Here is a 24,944-nt window from a genome sequence, read left to right on the forward strand (position 1 = left end):
TATATGCCACTTTACATCAACGGGCCCTGGTTTTAATGAACCGTAAGGACTAATCACACTTCAGCACTATTATGCTTCTGACGTCTACCGCGGCAGAGCCGGAGACGCCGAGTGCCTTCGAGTGTTAGGTGCACAGATTGTGTGCGCACTTCTAAAGCCGTTCGAGTGCTCCTCTACGACGGCGTTGACACTCGTAGCGAGCCCCCACACCCATCACGTCATTTAGCATGTGACGGTGCGACTCTGACGCAAACAAAACGATCACTGCACCACCACCCCACTCCTTTTTTACAAAACACAGCGGCTAATGACAATCAACCAGGACAGAATGGGGTCAAAGGGGTCACCCGTCTCAGTTTAATATCATGTCACAGGAAAGAAGAGGAGGCCCATTGGTGGCTCTTTGGGGCCCCGTAGAAATGTAATCACTGTAATCCAGCACTCTTAACCTGCAATGGCTTCGTTTTGTTATACGGTAAAAGGTAGCTATTCGACTTTGGGAGCGGCGTGTTATAGCTCGTCCAATTAGCTGCTCAATCAAACAAACTGTCCAATTCGGTGTTGTGAGACGAGGCAATGCAATTTGCTATTGATCCGTGATTAAACCCTAAATGACATTTACTGAGCCGTAGATGTCTGGATTGCTTTTCTACCCAATGAAGACTATCAATACTGGGCACGAGTTCAACACTGGCCGAGAAAACTTCACCAAACCTTTCCACGGGGGGGCAATTGCCTCTTTCAGTTGACATTTTCCACCCATACTACACTGCCGGTGTTGCAGGAAAATCTATAACCGGACAGATTATGTGACCCTTCCACTGAAACTCTCCCTTACGGCCGTTTAGATAACATTAAGTTTAGGCCGAAAGTTTGAGATGGTTAAATCTAGGTACTGGGCTGGAGATATGTGGGCTTGGTGTGGTTAAGATTAGGATAAGCATCTGGGGGGGGGACAAAATAGAGCATTTTAAGGGCAGGGTCACATAATCTGATGGGCCACAGAATTTGAGATAACACCGGCTATACCTCGATTGATGATGTCATTACCAAAGATTTTGAGGTAGTCTGATGTCAGTGGGCAGAAACTAAAATAAAAAGAAAAAAACCGTCAAGAGTGTGAAGTGCATCTAAACATGGCCTATCGATAGAGATACAAACACCCTGCCCCCCATCTCGCTCGCCACCCCACAAATGACATGACGGAGACATGATGAAACCATGTATTACATCCTCCTTTAATTGGCACGTTCCAGACATAAGTGGTACATCTTTCACAGTCCGTCGTGTCAGACTCGACATAACTGACATAAGTAGATTCAGTTTACAGCGCACAACAAATCGAGGGACTTGCGAGGCAAAATAAGAAATCGTTCACAGTGATCATGGTATGCAACATAATCGACAATACATGGTAGGACTTTCTCAAGGTACACTTTTCTATAGGCAAGTTTACATCTTACTCGGTAGCACTGACGACTCATTAACAACAACAGATCAGGGTACGTGTTTTAGACATTCAATTTTTCCCCCACGCAAACAACTCGAAATGTAAAAAAATTAGGTCAATATGCCGGTGCTTCCGGACAACACAGTCAGCAAAGCTCAAATACATGAACGGAAGTGCAAAGATCGGTTTGCGGTGGTTCGATTCCCAAATGACGAGAAATGGCTTTTCTCCCATCCGGGTAATCCTTGAACCACGGCCATCGAGGCTGCTCGTGGTACATGAACTGTACGGTGCCTCTGGGCCACATGATGCAGATATGAAACCCACTGTAAACATCTGAAAAAATACTCACCAACTGAAAATGCCTGAGAAACATTATGCACATTAATGTTGCAGTCGAAGATGATTTGGAGCCACACTGAGATTTTAATGAAACTGAAGTTTTTGCCAATCACAGCCAATAAGAAATGGTGCAAATCCCTTTGGGTTTGCTAGCCAAAGCAAGTGCTAATCTCCACAGCGGGGCTCTTTTTACTAATAAGCTACATAATACTGCAATGCAAATAGGAAGAAGAGAAGTAAAAGAAGAAGAGGGCCAGAAATGGGGCAAATGCTGTGTTGTTATTGAAGAAAATATCGACCGTGAAACTCAAGCTACCTCTGTGATCTTGGACGGTCCAGCCTCCCTAAGTGAGCAATTAGAGACTCATGATGATTTCATGCATCTCGGGGCGCATGCATGATTTCATGAAACACAAGACCGGAAGCGGTTTTGCAGCGTGAACAACACGAAGCTCGCCTGGATGCATCGGGAGAGCAGCTCCAGAGATATTCCTCTGAGAAACTCGATTCTCGGGTTTCTGTTTTTCCAGAAGGTGCGCTGCATTTTATCACCGTAACCTGTATGAACTCTGCAGTTGTGTGAATTTCCACTTCAAGCCCTTTACTGAGTGCTCACTGACACTAAAACAAGACCGCACCATGAGGTGATACAAGACAATCAGATACTGAATAATGACAAACTTGGAAAACAGAACAGGGGAGGCAGGTACCGCAAAGGCATTTAGAAGCTGCTCAGATTAACTACGATCGGCATCTTCAAAATCAGAAAAGCTGCACTTTGAGAGCATCCTAGTAGGCCACCGACGAAAATGTGAGAGAACGCAAGTTCACCAACACAGCATCTCATCATAAAAACTATATTTGGCACATGAAGAACTGAGTGTATCTGATGTGAGAATGTTTTTTCTCCTGCTATCTGCTGTTGCAAGTGTCGCAAAAAAAAGACTACGTTTCAAGAATCTGCCCCGCTGAAGGGTCCATGAGCAAGATATTGACTCTGGTTGCATTCGCTGTGCAGATGGGCCAGTTTTAGGTTTGTGCAGTGTGCACACTATGGGATGGATTTATGTGTATTCCTGTTAATTACACTTTTAGATAATTCTAAGCTCGTTAGTCTGCCTAAGATCAAATTTTCAAGCCCATCACCATGACTTACAACATACATGACTGTCAATGCTCTTGAAAAACAAGGAAACGGTATTGCTGACAGAAACACTGGAGGAGGTTTGGCAACGCTCGCCATTTACCTGAGCCCCACAAGAGCCCGTGATGGAACAGGAGAATGCACTACAGACATGATTTCAAGTTTGATATGGTTTTGGATGGTCTGTGATGCTGGATGGCCGGGTGGTTGAGCCTCTACAATCAAAATGGCTCCTCATGAAAAACTCACAACAGTTGCAATAAAAACTCCACAAGTTTGCAGTTTCGTTGCGGCCAAATTAACACAAGGTGTCAATTCCAGACCTCGTTCCTTAAACACCTCTGAGGAATGTGGACTTGTTTTGCTAGCCGGGGGGTCTCCGCCCGGGGCTGTCAGGCCTCTTTCAGGCCCACAAGCGCACAGCTTCGCCTCCAGAGGTCAGCTTGTACGTCGGCCTTGTAGGTAATGTCGGCCGACTGCATCCTCTTGCCGTTGTACAGGTAGCAGCCGCCCACGCCCTCCATTTCAGAGGCTGCAGCGGCGTAGACAGCTGTGGACGCCCCCTCAGCTGGTGTCTAATGGAGACACAGAATGAGGAAAAACTCAGAATCAAATCACTGTTTATCGTAGCCCTTTGAATTCAGTCTCCAAGAATGTTATGGTCAAACACAGATGGAAGTGTCAATACATATTTCATTGTTGTTTCTTTCTTTTTCTCTCTGGCACTGAGCTAGCCTGACTTCTACAAGTTAGCCTGAAGGAAGAAAAAAAAAAAGGCTGAGAAATTATCTTATGAATTATTCTGAATACTCTGATTTATTTATTTTTTTGTGGCTTTCCCCCCTCTTTTTATCCCCAATTGTACTTGGCCAATAGCCCCACTCTTCCGAGCTGTCCCGGTCGCTGCTTCACCTCCTCTGCCGATCCGGGGAGGGGTGCAGACTACCACATGCCTCCTCTGATACATGTGGAGTCGCCAGCTGCTTCTTTTCACCTGATGGGGAGGAGTTTCGCCAGGGGGATGTAGCGCGTGGGAGGATCACGCTATTCCCCCTCCCCCCTGAACAAACACCCTGATTGACCAGAGGAGGTGCAAGTGCAGCGACTAGGAAACCTACCCACCCACATCCAGCTCCCCACCGGCAGACACGGCCAATTTGTGTCTGTAGGGATGCCTGACCAAGCCGGAGGTAACACGGGGATTTGAACCGGCGATCCCTGTGTTAGTAGGCAACGGAATAGACCACTACGCCACCCAGATGCCCTGAATAATTTGATTTTTGTCAAGTAAAACCGAGACAACGACGATGAACATAAGTGCTCAGATAATTTGAACAGTAGTGCATGGGGAATTCAGTTTAGTTTCCCACCTAAAGGATCATCGGGGAGGGTTTTAATCCTTTAATTTGGGAGTGCAATTAAAAATTACATCTAATCAGAAGTGTAATTACTCAGGGAATAATGTGCAGCTTTTCAATTCCTGACAAGCAATCAGTAATGCAGCCAAATACATAACCATCTAGAAGAGTCTGCATGACAGCCTACTATAAAAACGACTGTTGGAGTTCCCTGATGGGGGACTATAGATTTAACTGGATAAAGCATCTCATAGGGAGTCGTTGCAATCAAGTGAAATCAAGTCATAGTCGACGACACTCGCCTTTCTTGGCAGAAAAACTTTTACCCAGAAAATTAATTTCAGCTGCCAAACCAAGACAGTGAGTTTGAAATCGGTTTATTTGGGGACATCTAACAAGGCTACAGATTCAAAGCCACACTAGAATGAAATCAATTAAACTCAACAAAATGTTGCTGCAATCATTTGATGCCCGCGGCCCCAGCTTAATCTCACGAGAGTCTTTGTGGCGAGTGAAAATTGAAATTTAGAGGGCTTCCTCTGAGGCCTTCCTGCTCACCTCTTTTTTTTCTAATTATGCACAGACTACAAGTCTATTAGCATATCTTTGATGCAAGTTTGTTTGAAAGTGAAAGTTCACAATCAGCGAAGGTCTGAATAATTATGATCTGTGTTTTTAAAACTGTGCTGCGATGGGGATCAGATGGCGATATGAAGCCTTGGCAAATGCAAAGGGTTTCTTCCACGCCGGGCTTGGCGAGTTGACAGCCTAGCGAGAGAAAATCCCTGAAGCATCTCAGAAGTTACTGACACGCCACCGAGGGCATCTGACCAGATTCTGAGCCGGGTCTCAAAATCACTCGGGCTCATTTGCAGTATGCTAACCAATTTGCTACAGCTTAACGACACATTAGCAAGACAGAGAAAGACCGGAAGAGAGGACGGATTTTTCAAGTCACTTCCTGTGATCACTAGACGTAAGCAGGGACGTGCAGCGATATTGTGACTGACTTCCTACTGTGGAGAGCGCTACGTTGGTGTGACGCAGTGTTGTAACCCAACCGTAAACGTGTCAACACAGTCCGGAATATCGACCAAAAGTGCCTTTTCCACATTAATGTTCAGTATTCCTCGTGATGATCGAGCATTGTAGTTTCAGCAAACAGTCCACCTGATGGCTTTGTAAAACTTGCTTTTTGGTGCGAGCAGCTCTACTTGGTGACTTTCATTACAATGAGCAGCAATTTAAGTGAGTTACTTAAAGGAGCAGAGCGGCGTTGTTCGGCGGAAAATTTTAGAAAATGATCTTGCATCAGGCACTTTCCTCCACACAGTGGCCTGCCGGGATTATCAAACCTATCAAATACCCCGCATTTCAGCGTCTTTCGATGTTTGACTCGTGTGGCAGTGATCTTGAATGAAGCGTACCCTGAAGAGGAGTTTGGCCACTGGTTTCTTGGCGATCTGTGCCGGACCGCAGAGTCTGTCATACAGTGCGGTGTCCACCATGCCAGGGTCCACGGCACTGGCCATGACCGGGAAGCCTCCGGCTGTCAGCTGCTCCTGCAGGTAATAGGTGAAGAGGACTATTGCCACTTTACTCTGGGCGTAGGCGCCGTGGGCACTGTAGGATTTCCTGGGAGGAAGAGAGAGGATGGGATGATATGAAGGAAGTTTACTTGTATCGGCCAGTACATTATAAAACCATGCAGTAACTGGAAGGGGTTACAGGGTTTTCCACTCTTTTTGGAAATCATTTTCCAGTTTTTTCAAGGACTTTTTTTAGGGGGGGGGGGTTCCCCCTTTTCTCCCAAATTTGAATCCGGCCAATCACCCAACTCTGAGCCATCCTGGTTGCTGCTCCACCCAACTTCTGCCGATCCAGGGAGGGCTGCAGACTACCACATGCCTCCTCCGATACACATGGAGTCACCAGCTGCTTCTTTTCACCTGACAGTGAGGAGTTTCACCAGGGGGACATAGCACGTGGGAGGATCATGCTATCCCCCGCCCTAACAGGTGCCCCGACCAACCAGAGGAGGCGCTAGTGCAGCGACCAGGACACATACCCATATCCGGCTTCCCAACCCTAGACACAGCCAATTGTGTCTGTAAGGACGCCCGACCAAGCCGGAGGTAACACTGGGATTCGAACTGGCGATCCCTGTGTTGGTAGGCAACGGAATAGACTGCTATGCTACCCGGGCGCTTAGGTCATTCAGTATTAACCATAAGTGGAAACCTCAACAGTCTCTGAATGAAACAAATAAATGGTAAGTGGACTGCATTTATATAGCGCTTTACAGTGTACGCCTCACATCCACCCATTCACACACACATTCCTAAACTGTTGGTGGAGGCTGCCACGCAAGGCACCAACCTGCTCATTAGGAGCAGTGTCTTGCTCAGGGACACTTCAACACACTCTCTGGAGGAGCTGGGATTGAAACAGCAACCTTCCGATTACTAGACAACCTGCTCTACCTCCTGAGCCATGGTGCCCCTTTAAATTTCCAGGTTTTCCAGGATATGCTGGAACCTTGGGTCAGCGCACACAGTCAGTTGAATAAAATTTAGATTCTGTTTGGTTTAATACAGATCTCATGGGCATAAATTACTTGACTCTCCAGAAGTGCCATTTTCAGAAGAAGTTTATTTTTAACATCGTTTTCTTCTCCACACTGAGCACTCGTGAGAATACGTTATGTGAATGAAACCTACCCCCGAAATAAAGACATAAAGGCTGACAGCGAGGCTCACCCCATGCCCTCATCACTCTCCAAACCATCAGACACTGAAGCGACTAATCTATCATGCACAACCCCCCCCCAAGCAGACTTCTCCCCTTGAGATTGGTCTCTGAATTCACAATTGCACTCACTGGCTGGCATCTGCTCATTTCCTGAGACGTGGAGATGCCATCGATCAGATCTCAAACTGCGGACGAGACACGCCGCTGTGTTGCCCTTGATCAAGGACCCGAGCCTCTTTAATCGCTCTTACCATTGTGGCTGATATCGCTGTCAGAACCAATAACGATGTTGGCATGAGTAAAGCGGGGCGGTTGTCATTTCGTTCGGTAAGCCGTTTCATAAGAAATTATCAAATTTGTTTTTCTCATTAGGATGAGAGAATAATGATTCCCACGCAGCTGATGTTGACTGACTGCTCTTAAGGGACAATCAGCTCGGCGACAACTGGCTAAGGTGCTTCTCTGCGACCTGTTATGACGGATGGCCGAGCAGTTTGAGTTCAGTGTTTCTAAAAATTATCTGGATCCATTCCCAAAAAAGAGAGGTTAACAGTATGGGCTTCCTTGCAACTTGCATGGAAAAAAAAAAGATGAAATGTGTTGTCGCTTGCAGGTGAGGGAAAACTCCACTTTCCCTCTGTCTCCTAAGTCAGTGGTTCTCAGTCCGGCCTGCATGTCCCAGCAGAACCTTCAGGCAGTTCATCACATTCACCTGTTGTTTCAGGAGGCTGGAATAACCGGAACAACAGCTGAATGTAATGAACTGCCTGGTCGAAGAGAAAACCAGCCGTACTGGTGTAGTGCCTGAGGACCTGATTGAGAATCACTGTCCTGAGTGAGTACATCAGTAATACTCAGCCATGCGCTCTGGAGTGTCGTTTGTATGCGGGCTTTGTTTTTGACCTCACGGCGCTGCAGTTCATTTCTCTATTCAGCACAACTTCAGCCAGTCAGGGGAGGACTTACAAATGAACTCGGATGATGCAAACCTGCACAAACATGGCTTCACATGCACCGATATGTTTAATGATGCAACCACATTTATCTTATCTATTTTAACTCCAGTGTATGGCAGAGAATTTCTAATATCCACTGTTGGGGTAGACTGGCGTATAAGCCCAATGCCAAGAGCGAAGCGTAAATTTGATCTGGCAAAACACACAGTTTGAGTGTAAGGCGGCCAAACTGGCAAAAACTACAGCCAGACTGCAGTGGAAAAGTAAATTACTCTCCACCAAACGCAAGCTTTAATAGCGGAGGCCTTTCATCAGACGTCTCATTGGTTCTCTTTTTTTGGGGATTTTTTTTTTAATACCCTTTTTCTCCCCAATTGTACTTGGCCAATTACCCCCACTCTTTTGAGCCATCCTGGTCGCTGCTCCACCCCCTCTGCTGGTCCGGGGAGGGCCGCAGACTACCACATGCCTCCTCCGATACATGTGGCGTCACCAGCCACTTCTTTTCACCTGACAGTGAGGAGTTTCACCAGGAGGATGTAGTGCGTGGGAGGATCATGCTATTCCCCCCAGTTCCCCTTCCCCCTGAACAGGCGCCCCGACTGACCAGAGGAGGTGTTAGTGCAGCGACCAGGACCACATACCCACATCCGGCTTCCCACCCGCAGACACGGCCAATTGTGTCTGTAGGGATGCCTGACCAAGTCAGAAGTAACAAGGGGATTTGAACCGGTGATCCCCGTGTTGGTAGGCAATGGAATAGACTGCTACACTATCCGGACGCCCCTTCTCATTGGTTCTCTTACCTGCTCTGCAAGTCGTCCATGTTCAGAGTGGCTCCATAGTGCGTGGCGGAGGCCATGTTGATGATGCGAGAGCAGCAGCCCTGCTCGCCAGACTTCTTCATTACATCCAGTAAGAGGTTGGTCAGCAGAAAGTGGCTAAGGTAGTTGATCCCAAAGTGTGACTCAAAGCCATCCTCTGTCTTCCTTTGAGGAACCAGCATAATGCCCGCTAAAAGAACAGAACCACAGACAACACAAGAAGAACCTCTTCATATGGTCCTTCCCCCTGATATACCAATCTGAAGTTATGGAACTGAATAACCCAAATGTATGTGAGAAAACAACATGGCCGTTCTTCAGCTGTGTAGGCTGTTGCACAATGATGACTTACTTCGTTAAGTGTTAAACATTTCTGACCTCAAATTATTTTCCACTTAATAAAGCCACAGAAAAAGTAGTACCCTGCCAACTCGGTATATGCAAAACTGCATAAATCAAGGTACTACTACTGCTGTTGATGAGCGTAAATGATGGCCGACCGAGTCATCATTTCCATCAACAGCAAAAGCCAGTATGAGATTGTGGACCATTAAGTGGATGAACTGCAACAAATGATCCTTGATCATGCGATGCCAAAGAGATCAAATTTCTTATTCACATATCTAAAAAAAAAATATAAAGCCTCGACTGATGTTTGAACCCAGGACAAATTTTGTTGTGACACGATGTGCGACACATGAGGTGCAGCACAACACAATCACCACTCTGTTTAACACAGGCGGGCAAGAAGGGACTACTGATGAGGTGCAGAGTGACAGAGCAGCCCCCCCCCCACCACCACCTCCCACCCGATCTCTCTCTCTTTCTGTCTCTCACACACACATATAATGTACTCCTTGCGGAGGAGGGGTGCACAAACATCTGCGTCCTTTAGCATCCATTAACTGCTCCTAAAATTTGACGGGGGGGAGCGCTGCTCATGGAATCGGTAAATTGTTAATCGAGATGTTAAAAGGAGCGAGGCAGGCTTGATGAGTGCAGCGCTCCCCTCGTCTCCTCCCTTCGCTCGGGGGCATCTTTCACCCGGGGCTGCGGGGTGAAAAACTGCTCTGGAGAGCACAGAGATGGAAAAACAGACCCAAACAGACTAGCGATGAAGATGTGGCGATAAGGAGTGGATCTACCACCCGACTAAATTACCACCAGCCTATTCATAGCAAGAACAGATAACAATCCGTGAGCTTTATGCATTGAATTTTTATTTTATTTTATTTTTTGCAAAGCTCATATCAGGTTGGAAATCAGATAATAAACATTGTGGAAACAGTTTTTTTCGGCGGGGGGGGGGGGGGTTCCCCCCTTTTGCTCCCAAATTGTACTTGGCCAATTACCCTACTCTTCCGAGCTGTTCCGGTCGCTGCGCCACCCCCTCTGCCGATCCGGAGAGGGCTGCAGACTACCACATGCCTCCTTTGATACATGTGGAGTCGCCAGCCACTTCTTTTCACCTGAGGGTGAGCAGTTTCACCAGGGGGCTGTGGTGCATGAGAGGATCAGGCGCCCCGACCGACCAGAGGAGGTGCTCATGCAGCGACCAGGACACATATCCACATCCCATCCACACCCCACTCACAGACACTGCCAATTGTGTCTGTAGGGACCCCCAACCAAGCCGGAGGTAACACGGGGGATTTTTACTTCTCTTGAGTGGGTTAGCTCATGTATGGGCAAAACAGGAAGCAGCCTACCGTTGTTAACCAGGACGTGAAGCGGGAGACCCCGGTTTTTGAACTTCTGAACAAACTGTCGGACAGATTTCAGGGAGGCCAGGTCCATGAAGACAAACTCCGCTGTGAAATTCAAGAAAAACAATCATTTTACTTGTTTGATTGGGCAGTATCAATGCACATGCAGTTTGGTTAGACTCATCAGGCTTAGTTTAAGAACACGTCATACCCAGACAGCATCCGAATGTGGGCCACTTCAGGCAATGATGCGACACTGATGGCCTTCTCCTGGCCCTGACAAAATGGACGTGAGCCTGAAGTGGCCCACGTGTACAATAGCAAATATAGCCCAAATATGCTAAATCAAATGTGGGCCTTTTTTGGAAAAGATACGGTGCTCTCAGCAACATGTAATCTGGATGTGACCCTGAAGTGGCCCGTGTGGTAAATGGTGAATATGGCCCAAATATCACAAAACAAATATAGACCACCTCTGGCAAATATGTGGCACATGCGGCATTGCTATGGCTTGGTTCTGGCCCAGATCTGGCAAACAGGAGTGGACTGCCCAAGTGCCATCATTCCACGCAGTATGCGGGCCGGATGAAAGTGTCGGGTGTGGGACGGGTCCGGGCCACAGCAATTTTACTATCTGGGTAGAGAGGTGACGCAATCAATGGGTACGAGAGGTCCGAAAGTGATTACGATGCCTTAGAAGAGTGGCTAATTTAGGTGAACGGCTACGAAACCCGATTTGAACTCCAACAAGCTGTGGCACAACACGTCCTGCGACCGACAATGGGCGGTGTTACTTGGGACTCACATGGCGGCGATTGTGGCTTTTGTGAATAGAGTGCTCGAACATAATTAACAACAATTAATGTCCGAAATTCAGACTATACCCTGTTATAGTAATTATGTGATGCTTCACAAGGGAAGGCAAGTGAACTGTCGAGCTGCACAACACCCATGAAATGCAGCACATGCAGAGAGTCTCATTAGAATTCAGCAAGCCAGTCAACTGTGCAATTAGGGATGTTTCCAATCAACGCAGACCGGTTGGGGAAAAAAAACCCAAAACTGATTTTCGTGTCTTGGAGGCAAGATTATTGTCATTAGGGCAGCCATATGTTTTGAGACAAACTGGTTTTTGCAGCATTCCGGGCGTTTAAAAAGGGCTGAGGTATTAAGCAGATTATTTCACATTGAGATATTTCATTTTGGTTGAATATGATCCGTTTTATGCCAACTTGGCCACCTACGGTTCATCAGCAGTTGACCTCCAGCATTTCTTTTCATCTCTTATCGTCAACAGCAAACAGGGAAAATTGCCTCTTGCGAACTACGTCTATGAGCAGTAACACAAAAAACAAAAAACATGTTTACTGTCTATGCAACTGGTGTTGTGAAGTTTAAACAAGGTCATTCAAAATTAAGGCTATTAACCTTGATTTGCTGTGATTAACCAGGCAGCCAATGTTGTCAGCTGACAGTTCATTAACTCATTGAGGGGATGGGGGTTATAAGGCTGCATGCTGAGATCCTAGCCAAACTGACCCATGACTGGAGGTCAAATGACACCAGAATTGTGGAAACATGAAAATGTTCAGCCAGTAACGGGGGTTTGTCTCAGTGATGCACAGCCAGAACACCGACAGCGGGTTGGTTTGTGTTTAATTTGCCAACATCCGGGGGCGTCTGGGTAGCGTAGCGGTCTATTCCGTTGCCTACCACCACGGGGCTCGCCGGTTTGAATCCCCGTGTTACCTCCAGGTAGGTCAGGTGCCCCTACAGACACAATTGGCCATTTCTGCGGGTGGGAAGCCGGCTGTGGGTATGTGTCCTGGTCACTGCACTAGCGCCACTTCTGGTCGGTCGGGGCGCCTGTTCAGGGGGGAGGGGGAAGTGGGGGGGAATGGCATGATCCTCCCACGTGTTTCGTGCCCCTGATGAAACTCCTCACTGCCAGGTGAAAAGAAGCAGCTGGCGACTCCACATGCAGAGGAGGAGGCATGTGGTAGTTTGCAGCCCTCCCTGGATCAGCAGAGGGGGTGGAGCAGCGACCAGGTCGGCTCGGAAGAGTGGGCTAATTGGCCGAGTACTGTTGGGGAGGGAAAAAAAGGGGGAGGGTGGAATTTGTCAACATCCACTGTGGTTTCAGCCAAGAATCTCGAGTGACAGGAGTGCAAATTGCTCCCGAGTCCTTACTTGACAACAAGGTAAAGCACATGGGTGACAAAATGTTTCCGGAAAGGTTTTCATTCAGCATACGTCTGCGCTTTAAGAAGTGCAGTCTTCTTCCTTTCCACGCATGAGCATTTATAAACTGGCAGAATTTTAGAAAAACCAAAAAACTGGATTTCGTAGCGCGCACTAAATAGCAGATAAAAATCGAAATGCCAGCGGTCAGAAAACTGGATTTCTAACTAGTCGACCCGGCACATACAGAGAGCAAATGGGAAAACCATTTGCACTTTGCCTGAGATAAATTTGGTCCATCAAATGTCAGCGTTTAGTGCAAGGGCCAGACAATGAGCCCCACTAAGGGGAGGATGGAAACGTAACGGTGCCAGGGAGCCAGTTTGATGGTAAACACAGCTAGGCTTAATGCCATCTGGAAGCCACACATGTGCACCCACACGCACAGTTGCTGAAAAGATGGCACACTTCTGCATGCAAATCTGGGCAGTGGAGAGTTTTAAACTGTACCATGCACAACCTCTCATATTACACAGAGGCGACTATGCACACCAACAGCACCACCCATCTAAGAGGAGATATGAGTCATCTTATGGAAAAAAGTGGAAGCACAACAGTTGGGCATACTTTACAAAGGGTCTAGAAGAGGGTACTAGTTATTTTATTGATGGCTAATGATTCATTTATTAATCATCATAAATCAGTAATGAGATGTTATACCGCCTTAATGGAAAGACTTTTTGGGTTGCAAAGTTGGAGGTCCACTCAGGGACAGACTCCATCGACATTCTCTCCTAAACTACGTCATTAAACAAAAATAGTCTAACCACTCTGCAGCCACGTCATCCAACCACGACCTAACCTTAACCCTTAACTTAACCATGACCTAACCTTAACCCTTAACCACGACCTAACCTTAACCCTTAACTTAACCACGACCTAACCTTAACCCTTAACTTAACCACAACCTAACCTTAACCCTTAACCACGACCTAACCTTAACCCTTAACCACGACCTAACCTTAACCACGACCTAAACTTAACCCTTAACTTAACCACGACCTAACCTTAACCCTTAACTTAACCACGACCTAACCTTAACCCTTAACTTAACCATGACCTTAACTTAACCACAACCTAACCTTAACCCTTAACTTAACCACGACCTAACCTTAACCCTTAACTTAACCATGACCTAACCTTAACCCTTAACTTAACCACACCTAACCTTAACCCTTAACTTAACCACGACCTAACCTTAACCCTTAACTTAACCACGACCTAACCTTAACCCTTAACTTAACCACGACCTAAACTTAACCCTTAACTTAACCACAACCTAAACTTAACCCTTAACTTAATCACAACCTAACCTTAACCCTTATTAACTTAACTTAACCTAACCTAAACTTAACCACAACCTAACCTTAACCCTTAACTACAACCTAACCTTAACTACTACATAACATTAACCCTTAACTTAACCACAACCTAACCTTACTTAACCCATATAACTGTAGTTGTTTTCACTACTACACAAGAATCAGCTTTCAGTTTTAAAGCTGTGTTGTTTATACGACACTTGCTGAGGATGTGAATTGGCAGTCCTCGCCAGTCCATTTGTTTGAGACAGGATGTCTATGGAGACTCTCCCGTACTGACAGAATCCTAGCTCCCAACCTCTCTTTATTGATATGTTATACCTACATCTTATTACTGATTTATAACACATTAACTAGCAAATTACATTAAAAAGTCAATTAGAACCACTTATTAGTAGCCACTTTATTTTATTAAGTATGACTTAATGTAAAAGTAGCACAAAAAAAACTATGTGGGGCTAGAAAGAACAAATACTGCTTTCAAAGAGCACTAGGTTATACTAGGAACAGACAGCTGAATGCCATCTTGGGGATTCCTGTACGCTTAGTCACATCCGTTGTTTCGATATCCCGCCGAGTACAAGCACAAGTTTGCAGCGAGCTCCCGATGTACCAGTTGGTGCAGCCGTCTTTACAGCCGGGTTTAACAGTTTCGAGTTAGTGTGGGAGTATCAATCCAGGCCCCGCCTGAATAAACAGACGGTCCCGAATAGAAGAGCGCGGTATGATGTTTAACAGAAACCGAGGTCACCGTCTGTTGGGACTGCGGTACTCCTGCAACATCCGCTCGGTGAATGAGCACATGCAATCTGACAAGACAGAAACAAGACTCTCCCTGCCGCCTCATGTCGACGATGATGAGTCACAGATTGAAGGTGGTGTCGGTGATGGGGGGCATGAGCCTGCACGATTCAGTGATTCACATCTGTCTCACTAGACTTTAATTCAATCTGAACACGGGTTACAAAGTGCCAAGTTTGAGCTATAATTAATAATGATCATGGTGACACAATATCAGCAAAGGAGACAGGTGTGGTTATGGCACAAGGTGTTTTACACTTCTCTCAAAATCTCTTCACAACTACCAGAAAAAAAAGCCAAAAATAATAGACAGCCTCTGTTTAACCTTGGCACTGTTTGGCTCAAGTGCTAAAAACCAGTTTGTCACCAGTTAATCCAGTAAACATTGGAGGGGGAAGTCCCTCATTTCATCGTTCAAGCATCTCAAGAGCATCAGGTATTTATGGGGCGTCAGTATTTCAGGACCATAGTTTATTGCTTTTTCAGTGAATGCAATTGTCACAAGTCCCAGAGTGACAGAGCATGCAACAGTCTCCCCCCCGCTTAGGGCAGGACATGACAATGACACATAACCCTATTTGACTGTGCAGCATTCAGAATTCATTCCTGGAAAAACAAACGAGGGCGGGCAGGCGTTGCCCCGGCTCAAGTACCGAGGACCTAGCACGCCTGGCATGACGACGCAATCACTGCTGCCATGATCACTGGCAAGTCTGGACGTCAGTTACCGTCAACTCTGAAGACCGCTATAATTTTCACTCTTAACTACGTGTGGCTATTAGCACTGGCGTTTTGCAATGAGGCTCGTTTGCATAGAAAGGGGCCAAATGTATGCATATTACCTTACATGTGCAAATGGCACCGGCGCACCGAGACGCCATTTGCTTGGCAGCACAAATAGGGATGCTCTGAGAATTGCACGGTTTCGTTTTGTGTTATTTATGCAGGTTTAGCAGCTGCAAAAGCCATACAATCTTTTCCTGATATCGCCATTGAGTGTTTTTTGTCAGAGTGAGTTATTTGGGGTGCTTTATATGTGCTCCCTCACTTGTGCCTCTCGGCGCTCAGCCGACCAATCGTTTAACTTCAGTGACGTCGTTGATCACCTGATCCAGCGGCCCAATCGTGTAACTTGATCACTCACCTGTAAGTCAGTGACATTCGCGTTTTCAATACAGTCCAATGATTTCAATTCAGTCGGACAGGTTTTGTTACAGAATGTAAATGTTAGGAGTGTCTTTTTCAGCTTCGGAAGTATCATTTGATTTGTTTTAACTAGTTTAGCACAAAGTCTCTGAGCACAGGAGGTTGAGGGGACATGGACCTGATTTCACACAACCCTTCTTTACTGATCGCTAGCTATCCGTTTGTCCGATCAAATCAGGGTATTAGATGATGGTGTTTATTACCAACAGCAGATTGGTTTTGTGAAACGGTTTAATCATGCTGGCAAACAGGAGGCGAGTTTCTCGTGGGGCTTTAGTCATATTTTCACAACAGCAGCAGTTCTAACATGTTGGGTAACGACATTAACAAACCCTCTGTCAAAAAAAAATGTGAAATTGGAAAACGTGGCTTTTACTGGACTGGATTTTTTAAATTTTGAGTCAAGGGATAAGATTTAACAAATGTATTTTCAAACTTTTCAACCTTGCCCCAATTTTAAATTGCCTGCCATGGAAGAACACCTTTTCACCCTTAACAAAACCCAGAATACCTACCGGGAGATGAAAAATGTAATGTGCTACTGGGGAAAATGAGAGAGAGAGAGAGAGAGAGAGAGAGAGAGAGAGAGAAATAGTTACTGCACCTTTCCCCTCATTGCCTTCTTCGTGGATCTTCCTCACAGCTGCCAGGCCTTCTTCTTCCTCGTTCCCAGCTGGAGAAGATGGAAATGAGAGAGGCTCGGTGGGCAGACTTCAAGCAGATAACAGCAGTGTGTCAAATCTACCAGACCCTGAACTCATTGGTAACACTGACACCCCGAGTGTTGGGAATTTGAAAAGGTTTGAACAATTCTGCACCCTGAATACAAACCAACTACACACGATAACAAGACACGTATTTGCAAACCATCTAAAAACTAAGAGATAGCTGAAAAGTAGAAGTATGAACAAGAAAAAGGAGCAGTCCTCATCTCCATTACTCTGCAAGCTACATTTTCAGGAATTGTTGTACTCTTAAAGAGCAACAAGAGATAACCGAGGACAGATAAAGTTGATATATTGATAGATGACATTACAAAAAAAGAAGAATCAGAACAACCAAACAACAATACTCATCAATGCACAGCCAAAAAATTGAGTCGTCTTTTATATATATATATATATATATATATATATATATATATATATACAATTGCATACCTATTACAACATGCATGCCAAGGTTTGCCAGATGTCTTGCAGTCTCAAAGCCCATTCCTCGGACACCCCCTGTCACTATTGCAACCCTTCCATTTTGCTTGGGCAGGACTGTGTAAGAGGAGAGAGGAAAAGTGTCCAAAAGATACCTTTAACGACATGACAAAGCAACCCAAATGATCACTTTTAGCAATATTTACCATCACAGAAAATAAAAAAAAGCTTCTATTTGACTTGAATTCTCCAAACCACTGTTGTACTAATCAGTCTCTGTTTTGGAATTAAGGGTGGTTGTGAGTTCTGTATACCAGACGAACGGGGATGACAACACATTTCACTGAATCACGGACAGGTCATTCGGTCCTATCGATTCCAATCCCGACCTTGCGGGGAGGAAGGAGCCCTTCACACCTTGTTCGCTTTAAAAACAACTGCATCCATCAGATAAGGCTGCCCTGTTAAGACGGCTGGCTGCCAGACAGCTTTTAGACCCACACTTAATATGGAAGCCCAAGCAGACCAAAAGCTTTAAAATCTTTATACGCCACGCAACATTTAATAGTCACCTTTTCAGTGCTGGTTTAAAATGAAATTTCAACTAGGACAGTTTTAATAGTGCAAGTCTTGCCGTTACAAAACAAGATTGTACAAAACAAGATTGTAATAACGTTAAAAATAATATCGAAATACAGTTTCCACATCAGCCAACCAGACAAATTGTTGAATAAAAGTTTTTTTTATAGTTTAAAATTATTTTTACAACATAACAATGTTCTAAGTCCTCAACACTGAGCGTTGAGATATCAGAACTGAAAAAAAATCTTTTTGATTTACTTGAGGTTTTGAGAGTACAACCGGAAAGACCAGGAAAGGCAAATTTGTAATTTGTGATAATGGGCTGTACAAATAAAATTGAATTGACTGTAACTCTAGATTCATCTGATCTGTTTGAAGGGGGCCTGCTGTAACAACAATGAATAAAGGATGATTAAGGATTTAATGGACAATATACAAGATTAATATTGTATTGTTCACTCATTCTTTTTGCTTGTGATTGATGTTCTGTACAAAGATCACTTGGATCTTTTAAAGACACGACAGCACTGTTTTTAGTTAGTCCCATATGTTTCATGAGTCCCATTTATGGCATTGAGTATTCACAAATTTTATACTTTGAATTCAAGTTTCTGATTAACAATGGCATAATCAAATTCAAGTTTCTGATTAACAATGGCATAATCCTATTTTACGCAATTATACCAAAACACTCAGGCAAAAAAAACAACAAAACAAAAACAAACAAAAAAAAACCTCTACAGAAGAGAATTTAAAAAAAAGTCAAAGACATTCATGTTTTTCTGAGCCTCATAATGTTTTGTATACCCAAGAATGCTACACACACCTCAAACATTTGATTTTAATGTCTGAATGAGTCCTGCCTGTAGGCTATGCAAGATAAATGACAGAAAATCTCAATTCGCTTGTCAGTATACTTTCAGCCATCACAGGTCCTGGGCTGTTCCAGTGGCATGTGGACACTGCTTGCCACCATCCTCATCGTATTCTTCATATATTTTATAATTCCATTACAATTCTGTTATCCACTTTCAATGTTGTATTCTGTAAATTGTGTACAAACAACATCCATTGCATGCTGTCCGTCTTGGGAGAGAGATCCCTCCTCTGTTGCTCTCCCTGAGGTTTCTTCCTATTTTTTCTCCCTGTTCAAGGCTTTTTTTTTTTTTTTTTTTTTTTAGAGAGAGTTGTTCCTTATCTGATACGAGGGTCAAAGGGTAGGATGTTGTGTTGCTGTAAAGCCCCTTGAGGCAATTTTGTAATTTGTGATACTGGGCTATACAAATAAAACTGACTTGACTTGACAGATAGGCACAGTCACTCCAGGGGCTGACCCAGAGAACAGTTATTTTCCCACATGCCTTCTTCCAAATCATCTTCATTGGGCTCAGGATCGTAATAGCTTCGTGAGTTTTCGTACAGGAAGACCTGTTGATCCACCAGTGATGGATCTATGCGGTTCCTCTTGCCACAGAGAATGGTGCCCGAGGAGCTAAACAGTCTGTGACAGGGAACACTTGTAGCGGGAACGCACCAGTACTTCTGGAGCACCTTGGGAAGCGTGGGGAACAAGGCAGCACGATTCGACCACCAAAGCAAAGGGTCTTCGTTCAAACCTAGGATTCTTTGTGACTTGTAGTTGCTCAGCTCTTCAACCACCTGAGCGTGCAACTCTTCCTGGCTCAAATCTGAGTCTGACTGGTAAAATATGGCAGCCAAAGGGTTGTCTTGGTGTGCACTGCTTCCTCGGCGTTCAGTTAGGGATGTCTGTTTTTTTCGAGGGGGCTCATCAGATGCCAGGGAGAAATCATCAGGGCAGGGTCTCTCTGCGCTCTGTTTCTCCAGTATTGCCTTTGCCTCCTCAAGGATGCTGTTCTCAACTTGGGAGCGTTCCTCAGTGGAGAGGAAGGGCAGTCTTTTGTAACGGGGATCCAGAAATGTAGCAACGTTCAGAAATGTTGAAATCTCCTGTGTTTGTGAATAGGTGCTAGACAGAACCTTGGAGATGACCTCTTTGGTCATGCTGATCTCTTTGAGGTCCCCCTCTTTAGCCTTGAGAGTAGTGTTCAAGAGCATGTGAAGCACAGGCCTCACCATGCTAATGGTTGGATACCTGCAAGATGTCATCATGTCCGCTACAACTTTAAAGGGCTGAAGGACTTCGATCAAGCCCTCCACCATGCCCCAGTCAATGCCATCAAAGCTCAAATGATGGTTGCTGGAATTCTCCACAAGAGTTGCAGTTATAGCAAGCTGTTGCTCTTTGAGCCTTTGAAGCATTGCCAGTGTAGCCAGCCAAGATCTCCTCCTGTCCCTGATGAGTGTACACTGGGATAGGTCATGCTGCTTCTGCTTCTCTCTCAGCAAATATAATGCCATTGCTGTTTCTTGGAAAAAATCAACAAGCTTGCGGCAACAACCTAGAAAGCTGTCTATTCGAGGCAGCTGGAAGGCTTCATCCATTCCTCGATTGATGGTGTGTCCAAGGCAAGGCATTTTCACTGACAGTTCTAGGAGTGAGCATGCTTTCACAATATCCAGTGAACCATTAGTGGTGGCACCACTTACTTTGTGAGTTATCCCCCATTCAGCAAAGGCTTCATAAATTGATCTTGTGATGTTTTCAGCTGTGTTTTCCTCCTGCACCTCAAAGGTTTTGAGGCACCTGTTGGTCATAGTTAAGCCAGTTGCGCTGCTGTGATTAACAGAATGCATGGCAAGTGAAATGTAAGTTCTACTCTGGGTTGGGCTCTGCCAAAGGTCTGTGGTAACACCACAATTCACAACCCCAGCTAGCTCAGTTAGGACAACCTCACGAATGTGACTGTACATCTGTGGAAGCATTTTAATGGCAAGGTCAGTTTTGCTGGGTGGCAAATATCTTGGATCAGCAGTTCTCAGTAAGTTCTTAAAGGTTGGCTCTTCAACAACAGACACTGGATACATCCCCTCACAGATGAAGTTGATCACAGCTAGTGTCAGGTCATTGTGTCGTCTGTTCTCATAGCCTGAGCTCTGCCTCGGGTGTGTGTCTTGGGACTGCTGAAGATGTGGGCCCAAAGGCTCAAGATTGACCCTTGAGGATGCTGTCGTGAACGTCTCGTGCATCTGATCTGTATTGCTCTTCACAAACTCACTGAACTCCACAGGGTGGTTCTTTTCTAGGTGGTAGGACAGATTGGAGGTGTTTCCAGAGTAAGCAATTTGGCTCATACATACACGACAGTATATCCTTTTCCAGTGCAATATGCAACCATCTGCATCAGTATCAAAACCAAAGTATCTCCACACTTTGCTTTTTGCCCGCGGGTGCGCAACAAGATTGAGACCAGAGAATGAGCCTCCTGGTCCTCTACCATCCATTGGTTCCTTTGGTAAGCAATCCATTTTGATGCCTTCGCTCATTATTGAGTACCTAACAAGAATAGTGAAATAAACATTTAAGATGATGAAATCATTACAAGTTTGAGTAGCTTATAATGATGCTATGAGAATACTACTAAAAAGATCTAGATGGTGTAGTGCAAGTGAAATGTTTGTGGCTGCAGGAGTCAATACCGTTGAGGCTCTTCTAAGAAATCTCATGTATAAATTTATTTGCTGGCTCAATGACTCTGATAATGTAATCATCAAGGGTTTAACTAATATAAGATTGCCACACGCTACCAATCCTGGCAGTGGGACCACGGGTATAGCTGCCTTCTTATAAGACACTGATTTGTTCCATTTATATTTTATTGTGTTTACTCTTTGTACTGTCTGGGGTTTGTCTTTTACCTATTTGTCTTTGTCTTTGTTATGGACCCTGAGTCTGCAATAAAGTTTTGAATTGAATTACAACTTTCTGTGAACGATAGACTGGGATGAGATTTTAAATGATTGGTATAGGTTAGATCTTGAATGACTCCAAACTTGGTAAGATGCCAATTTTCTCCAATTCCAAAGGTTTTTTTTTTGTATTCTTTGACTTTTTATTTTTAGAATATAACATTGTTAGTGTAGCCTACTCATGAAATTTAAATCAGCATAAATGACCCGGTGATAGTCATCAAGTGGGAATTTCGATGCCCCCCCCCCCATTAATGACTGTGGTGTTGTATTAAAAATCCTGTGATAGTCAGGCCTTACCCTTTTGTTATGGTCAAGCCACTCCCACAAAACAGCGGCTTAAACTGATGCGCTTACACTGACTTAATAACAGGCTTTCTTTTCAAGATTACATGCATAGCTAAGAGAATAGCCCTTGCACTCTTAGGGAATAGAACGCAGTTCATTGTATGTGAGTGTAACGTTGACATAACTACTCTATGCATCACATGTTTTAACAAATGTTAGTCTCATGTTTTTCAAGAATATCACAAATTTATGTTTTCAATTGAATGCCAGGCACTATGGTTTAGTCACATGTCCAAGTATCTCTACAGAAACATTTGATGGGGTGGGGGCAGGGGAATGATTTAAAAGGTGGTGGTGGTGGTAGGAGAAAGTTTTGGCAAACCGAGCAGCAATTAGTTACAGTACAACTGAATTGAAAGTTTCAAGAATACCAGCTTTTTTTCTGGTTGTGACTGCTGTTGTGGAGATGACTTCTAATGATGCAATTTTGTTGAAGTTTTATGCACTGCCTATAGGTTAAAAAAAAATTATGACAATGTTATACTATCCGAGTAAAATAGGCCTATCCTTTTGTAGCAGAATAACACATCAAAAATTCCTAGCACACTCCAATCTGTATTTTGACAAAACTAAATTTCTTCCAAAAGCAGATCTGTGATCATATACAGATGGATGCATGTCCAACTGGTTTTGAAAATGTGCAGAACATCTTCATTCCCAATCACCCTATTGCCTCTTACGTCAATATTAACTTATAAATCAGACTGTGTATTTTTAACACTAAAACTATGTCATAGTCTCCTGTAGGGTGATCATATACAGATGGATGCACGTCCAACTGGTTTTGAAAATGTGCAGAACATCTTCATTCCCAATCAACCTATTGCCTCTTATGTCAGTATTAACTTATAAATCAGACTGTGTATTTTTAACACTAAAACTGTCGGTCTCCCGTAGGGTCTAGAGGTTCAAGTTATGTGATGTGCTTGAAGACAGCCATGTGTCTTGGCTGAAGGTCAATGGCCGCAGTAGGTGTCTGAAACTTGCCCAGTTCAATTTACACGTCATTCAAAACCTTGTAACGACAGCCTGAGTGGCCCGCATCAGAGATAACTCAACTTGGTCTACATCTTTTTCATTCTGTAATAAGGCAAGAAACTGCACAGTGCTCGCTGATAAGGGTAAGTTGTTATCCTATGTCCAAAAGGGCCATTTTGGTCGTTTTTCTAATTAACGCTTTCTATAGTTGTTATTCTGCATAAATTTACATAATTTTTCCAGCTGGGGTCCCTCGGTTGGCTAGCTGTCATCGTCTAATCGGGTGTTAAAAGCTAACGTGACCATACAAAGCTGTGTTTTAAAAAAGAAAAGAAAAGTGCACGACACATTCATAAAGTCTACAGGAAAACTAGAAAATAATAGAAATGGGGGGGGGGGAAGAGGCGAGTCCAACCTGGTAAGGTAAAGGATCTGTTGAAGAGCTGATAGAAGAGGACTCGGATCCCACACAGGTAAACCCTCACCATGGCCGGCAGAACCGACAACAGCCACATCATCCTCCGTTTCCCAGTACCGTCCGACTGCGCTGTGCAACACACCGCGCGTTCCGTGGGGACACGGCAACGCTGTTCCTCCGTTCCGCCCTCGAGAAGCGAGCCTATCGAAACGCCGTGAACGCGTGGCGGCGACGCTGTGTTCAGAGCAGGACGAGCAGATGAGCGGGTTTAAAGAGACTCCTGCTGAATATGCATGCTAGATCCTCACGTTAATGTGCTTTCCTCCTTTTGCCACTGCCTTCTTTTAATCCCTGCGATCTCGTTCGGTGTAAAGCGGACTGCACTAAGGATATTTCTAAAGCACACTTAAGCACAAAGGGATATTTTAAGGATATGTTTAAGTACGACTAAATCTAAAAAGCACAGTGCCGATTCATGGCATAGAAAAGCACAAACAGGCTGACTCTGATTTGGAGGAAATGTCGTGTATAAAGTGTAAAAAGTACGAGTTTAATTTAAAGGACATAAATCAACCAATTCTATTGTCACTCCCCGAAGTATAAAGTACCGAATAAGTGTAAAAATACAAGTTTAAAAAAAAGTACACTTGCTTATTTTTAGTTTAAAAGGAGTACACTAAACGTGCACAAAAAGTAAATGTCTTTGCTCTAAGGGAACCAGTGTGCTACATAAATAGTTTGATAGATTGATTGATTGACAACATGGGCAGTACACCATATAAATTAATATCCATTGTTTCCTTTTATAGGCAAAATAAATAAACGGACGATTAAACGCCAGACAAATAGGAAAATGGATTAATAACTAAAAACACCTCCATAGAATTGGAGGAGAGATGGAGGGGCTGCAACAGCATGCAACGTGATTTTCTTCAACTATTGTTTTATACTTCCTGTTCTGGAAATGATGGCCCTCTCACAGGCCTGTAAAATTAATTGAGGGAATATAAATGTAAGGGGGGGGTCACAAAGCAAGAGTGCTGTTGTGTCTGCGGGATAGTGAGCCTTTTGAAAGCGTTTCACTTGACATGTCAGTGAATGTACTTTTTGCAGCTAAATTCCCCTTTGCTAAACTCCTTAACAGTGGGGGCTATTCTCCCTTACGTTTCCCACTGAAGCAGGTTGTGCAACCACTGGAATGTGTTAAACCTATTGAAAGCTTATAAGCAGTTTACCTTTGTTTACAATTCTCTTAAGTAAACATGCTGACAAAGCCTTGTTGGGGAGACGTCTGCCGTCATCAATAGAGTCCATTATTTGAGACCCAGTTTGATTGCATGTGGCCCTTTCTTTAGATTTGGAACATATCTATTTTGGTACTTTGTTTGGCGTCATGCTTTCTAATGAACAACAACTAAAAGGCAGAAGTTTATTTTACTTTCAGGTTCACATATCTTACCCGTGTAGTATACAGAGCACTTCCGTTTTCGAAATGCATGGTGAGCTATCACATACATATGAAGGATTAGCTATCGAGT

At 44.4% G+C, this 24,944-nt stretch overlaps 2 protein-coding genes across 2 annotated transcripts; both read right to left on the bottom strand.

The window, feature by feature from the left end:
* Window positions 1-1,237: 1,237 nt before the first annotated feature.
* Window positions 1,238-23,503, bottom strand: dhrsx (dehydrogenase/reductase (SDR family) X-linked). Its single transcript, XM_056301183.1, has 7 exons — window positions 23,404-23,503; window positions 17,262-17,369; window positions 16,706-16,774; window positions 10,535-10,636; window positions 8,808-9,015; window positions 5,722-5,929; window positions 1,238-3,511 (listed from the first exon to the last, which is right to left on the bottom strand). The coding sequence occupies exons 1-7, from the start codon at window positions 23,501-23,503 to the stop codon at window positions 3,329-3,331; spliced, it is 978 nt and encodes a 325-aa protein (XP_056157158.1). The 3' UTR covers window positions 1,238-3,328.
* On the bottom strand, window positions 17,506-23,501 carry LOC130131487 (E3 SUMO-protein ligase ZBED1-like). Its single transcript, XM_056301181.1, has 2 exons — window positions 23,404-23,501; window positions 17,506-21,249 (listed from the first exon to the last, which is right to left on the bottom strand). The coding sequence occupies exon 2, from the start codon at window positions 21,237-21,239 to the stop codon at window positions 19,152-19,154; it is 2,088 nt and encodes a 695-aa protein (XP_056157156.1). The 5' UTR covers window positions 21,240-21,249; window positions 23,404-23,501; the 3' UTR covers window positions 17,506-19,151.
* Window positions 23,504-24,944: the final 1,441 nt, after the last annotated feature.

Source organism: Lampris incognitus, chromosome 21, assembly GCF_029633865.1.
Source record: "Lampris incognitus isolate fLamInc1 chromosome 21, fLamInc1.hap2, whole genome shotgun sequence".
Taxonomy (NCBI): domain Eukaryota; kingdom Metazoa; phylum Chordata; class Actinopteri; order Lampriformes; family Lampridae; genus Lampris; species Lampris incognitus.

Bases quoted from the DNA above. Each gene is read 5' to 3' on its own strand.
- dhrsx (XM_056301183.1), bottom strand. From the start codon at position 23,503: ATGTGGCTGTTGTCGGTTCTGCCGGCCATGGTGAGGGTTTACCTGTGT. The intron at 5,930-8,807 runs GTAAGAGAACCA...TCTTCCTCCCAG, and splicing joins ATGGACGACTTGCAGAGCAG to GAAATCCTACAGTGCCCACG. The intron at 3,512-5,721 runs GTACGCTTCATT...TGTCTCCATTAG, and splicing joins TGGCCAAACTCCTCTTCAGG to ACACCAGCTGAGGGGGCGTC.
- LOC130131487 (XM_056301181.1), bottom strand. From the start codon at position 21,239: ATGAGCGAAGGCATCAAAATGGATTGCTTACCAAAGGAACCAATGGAT.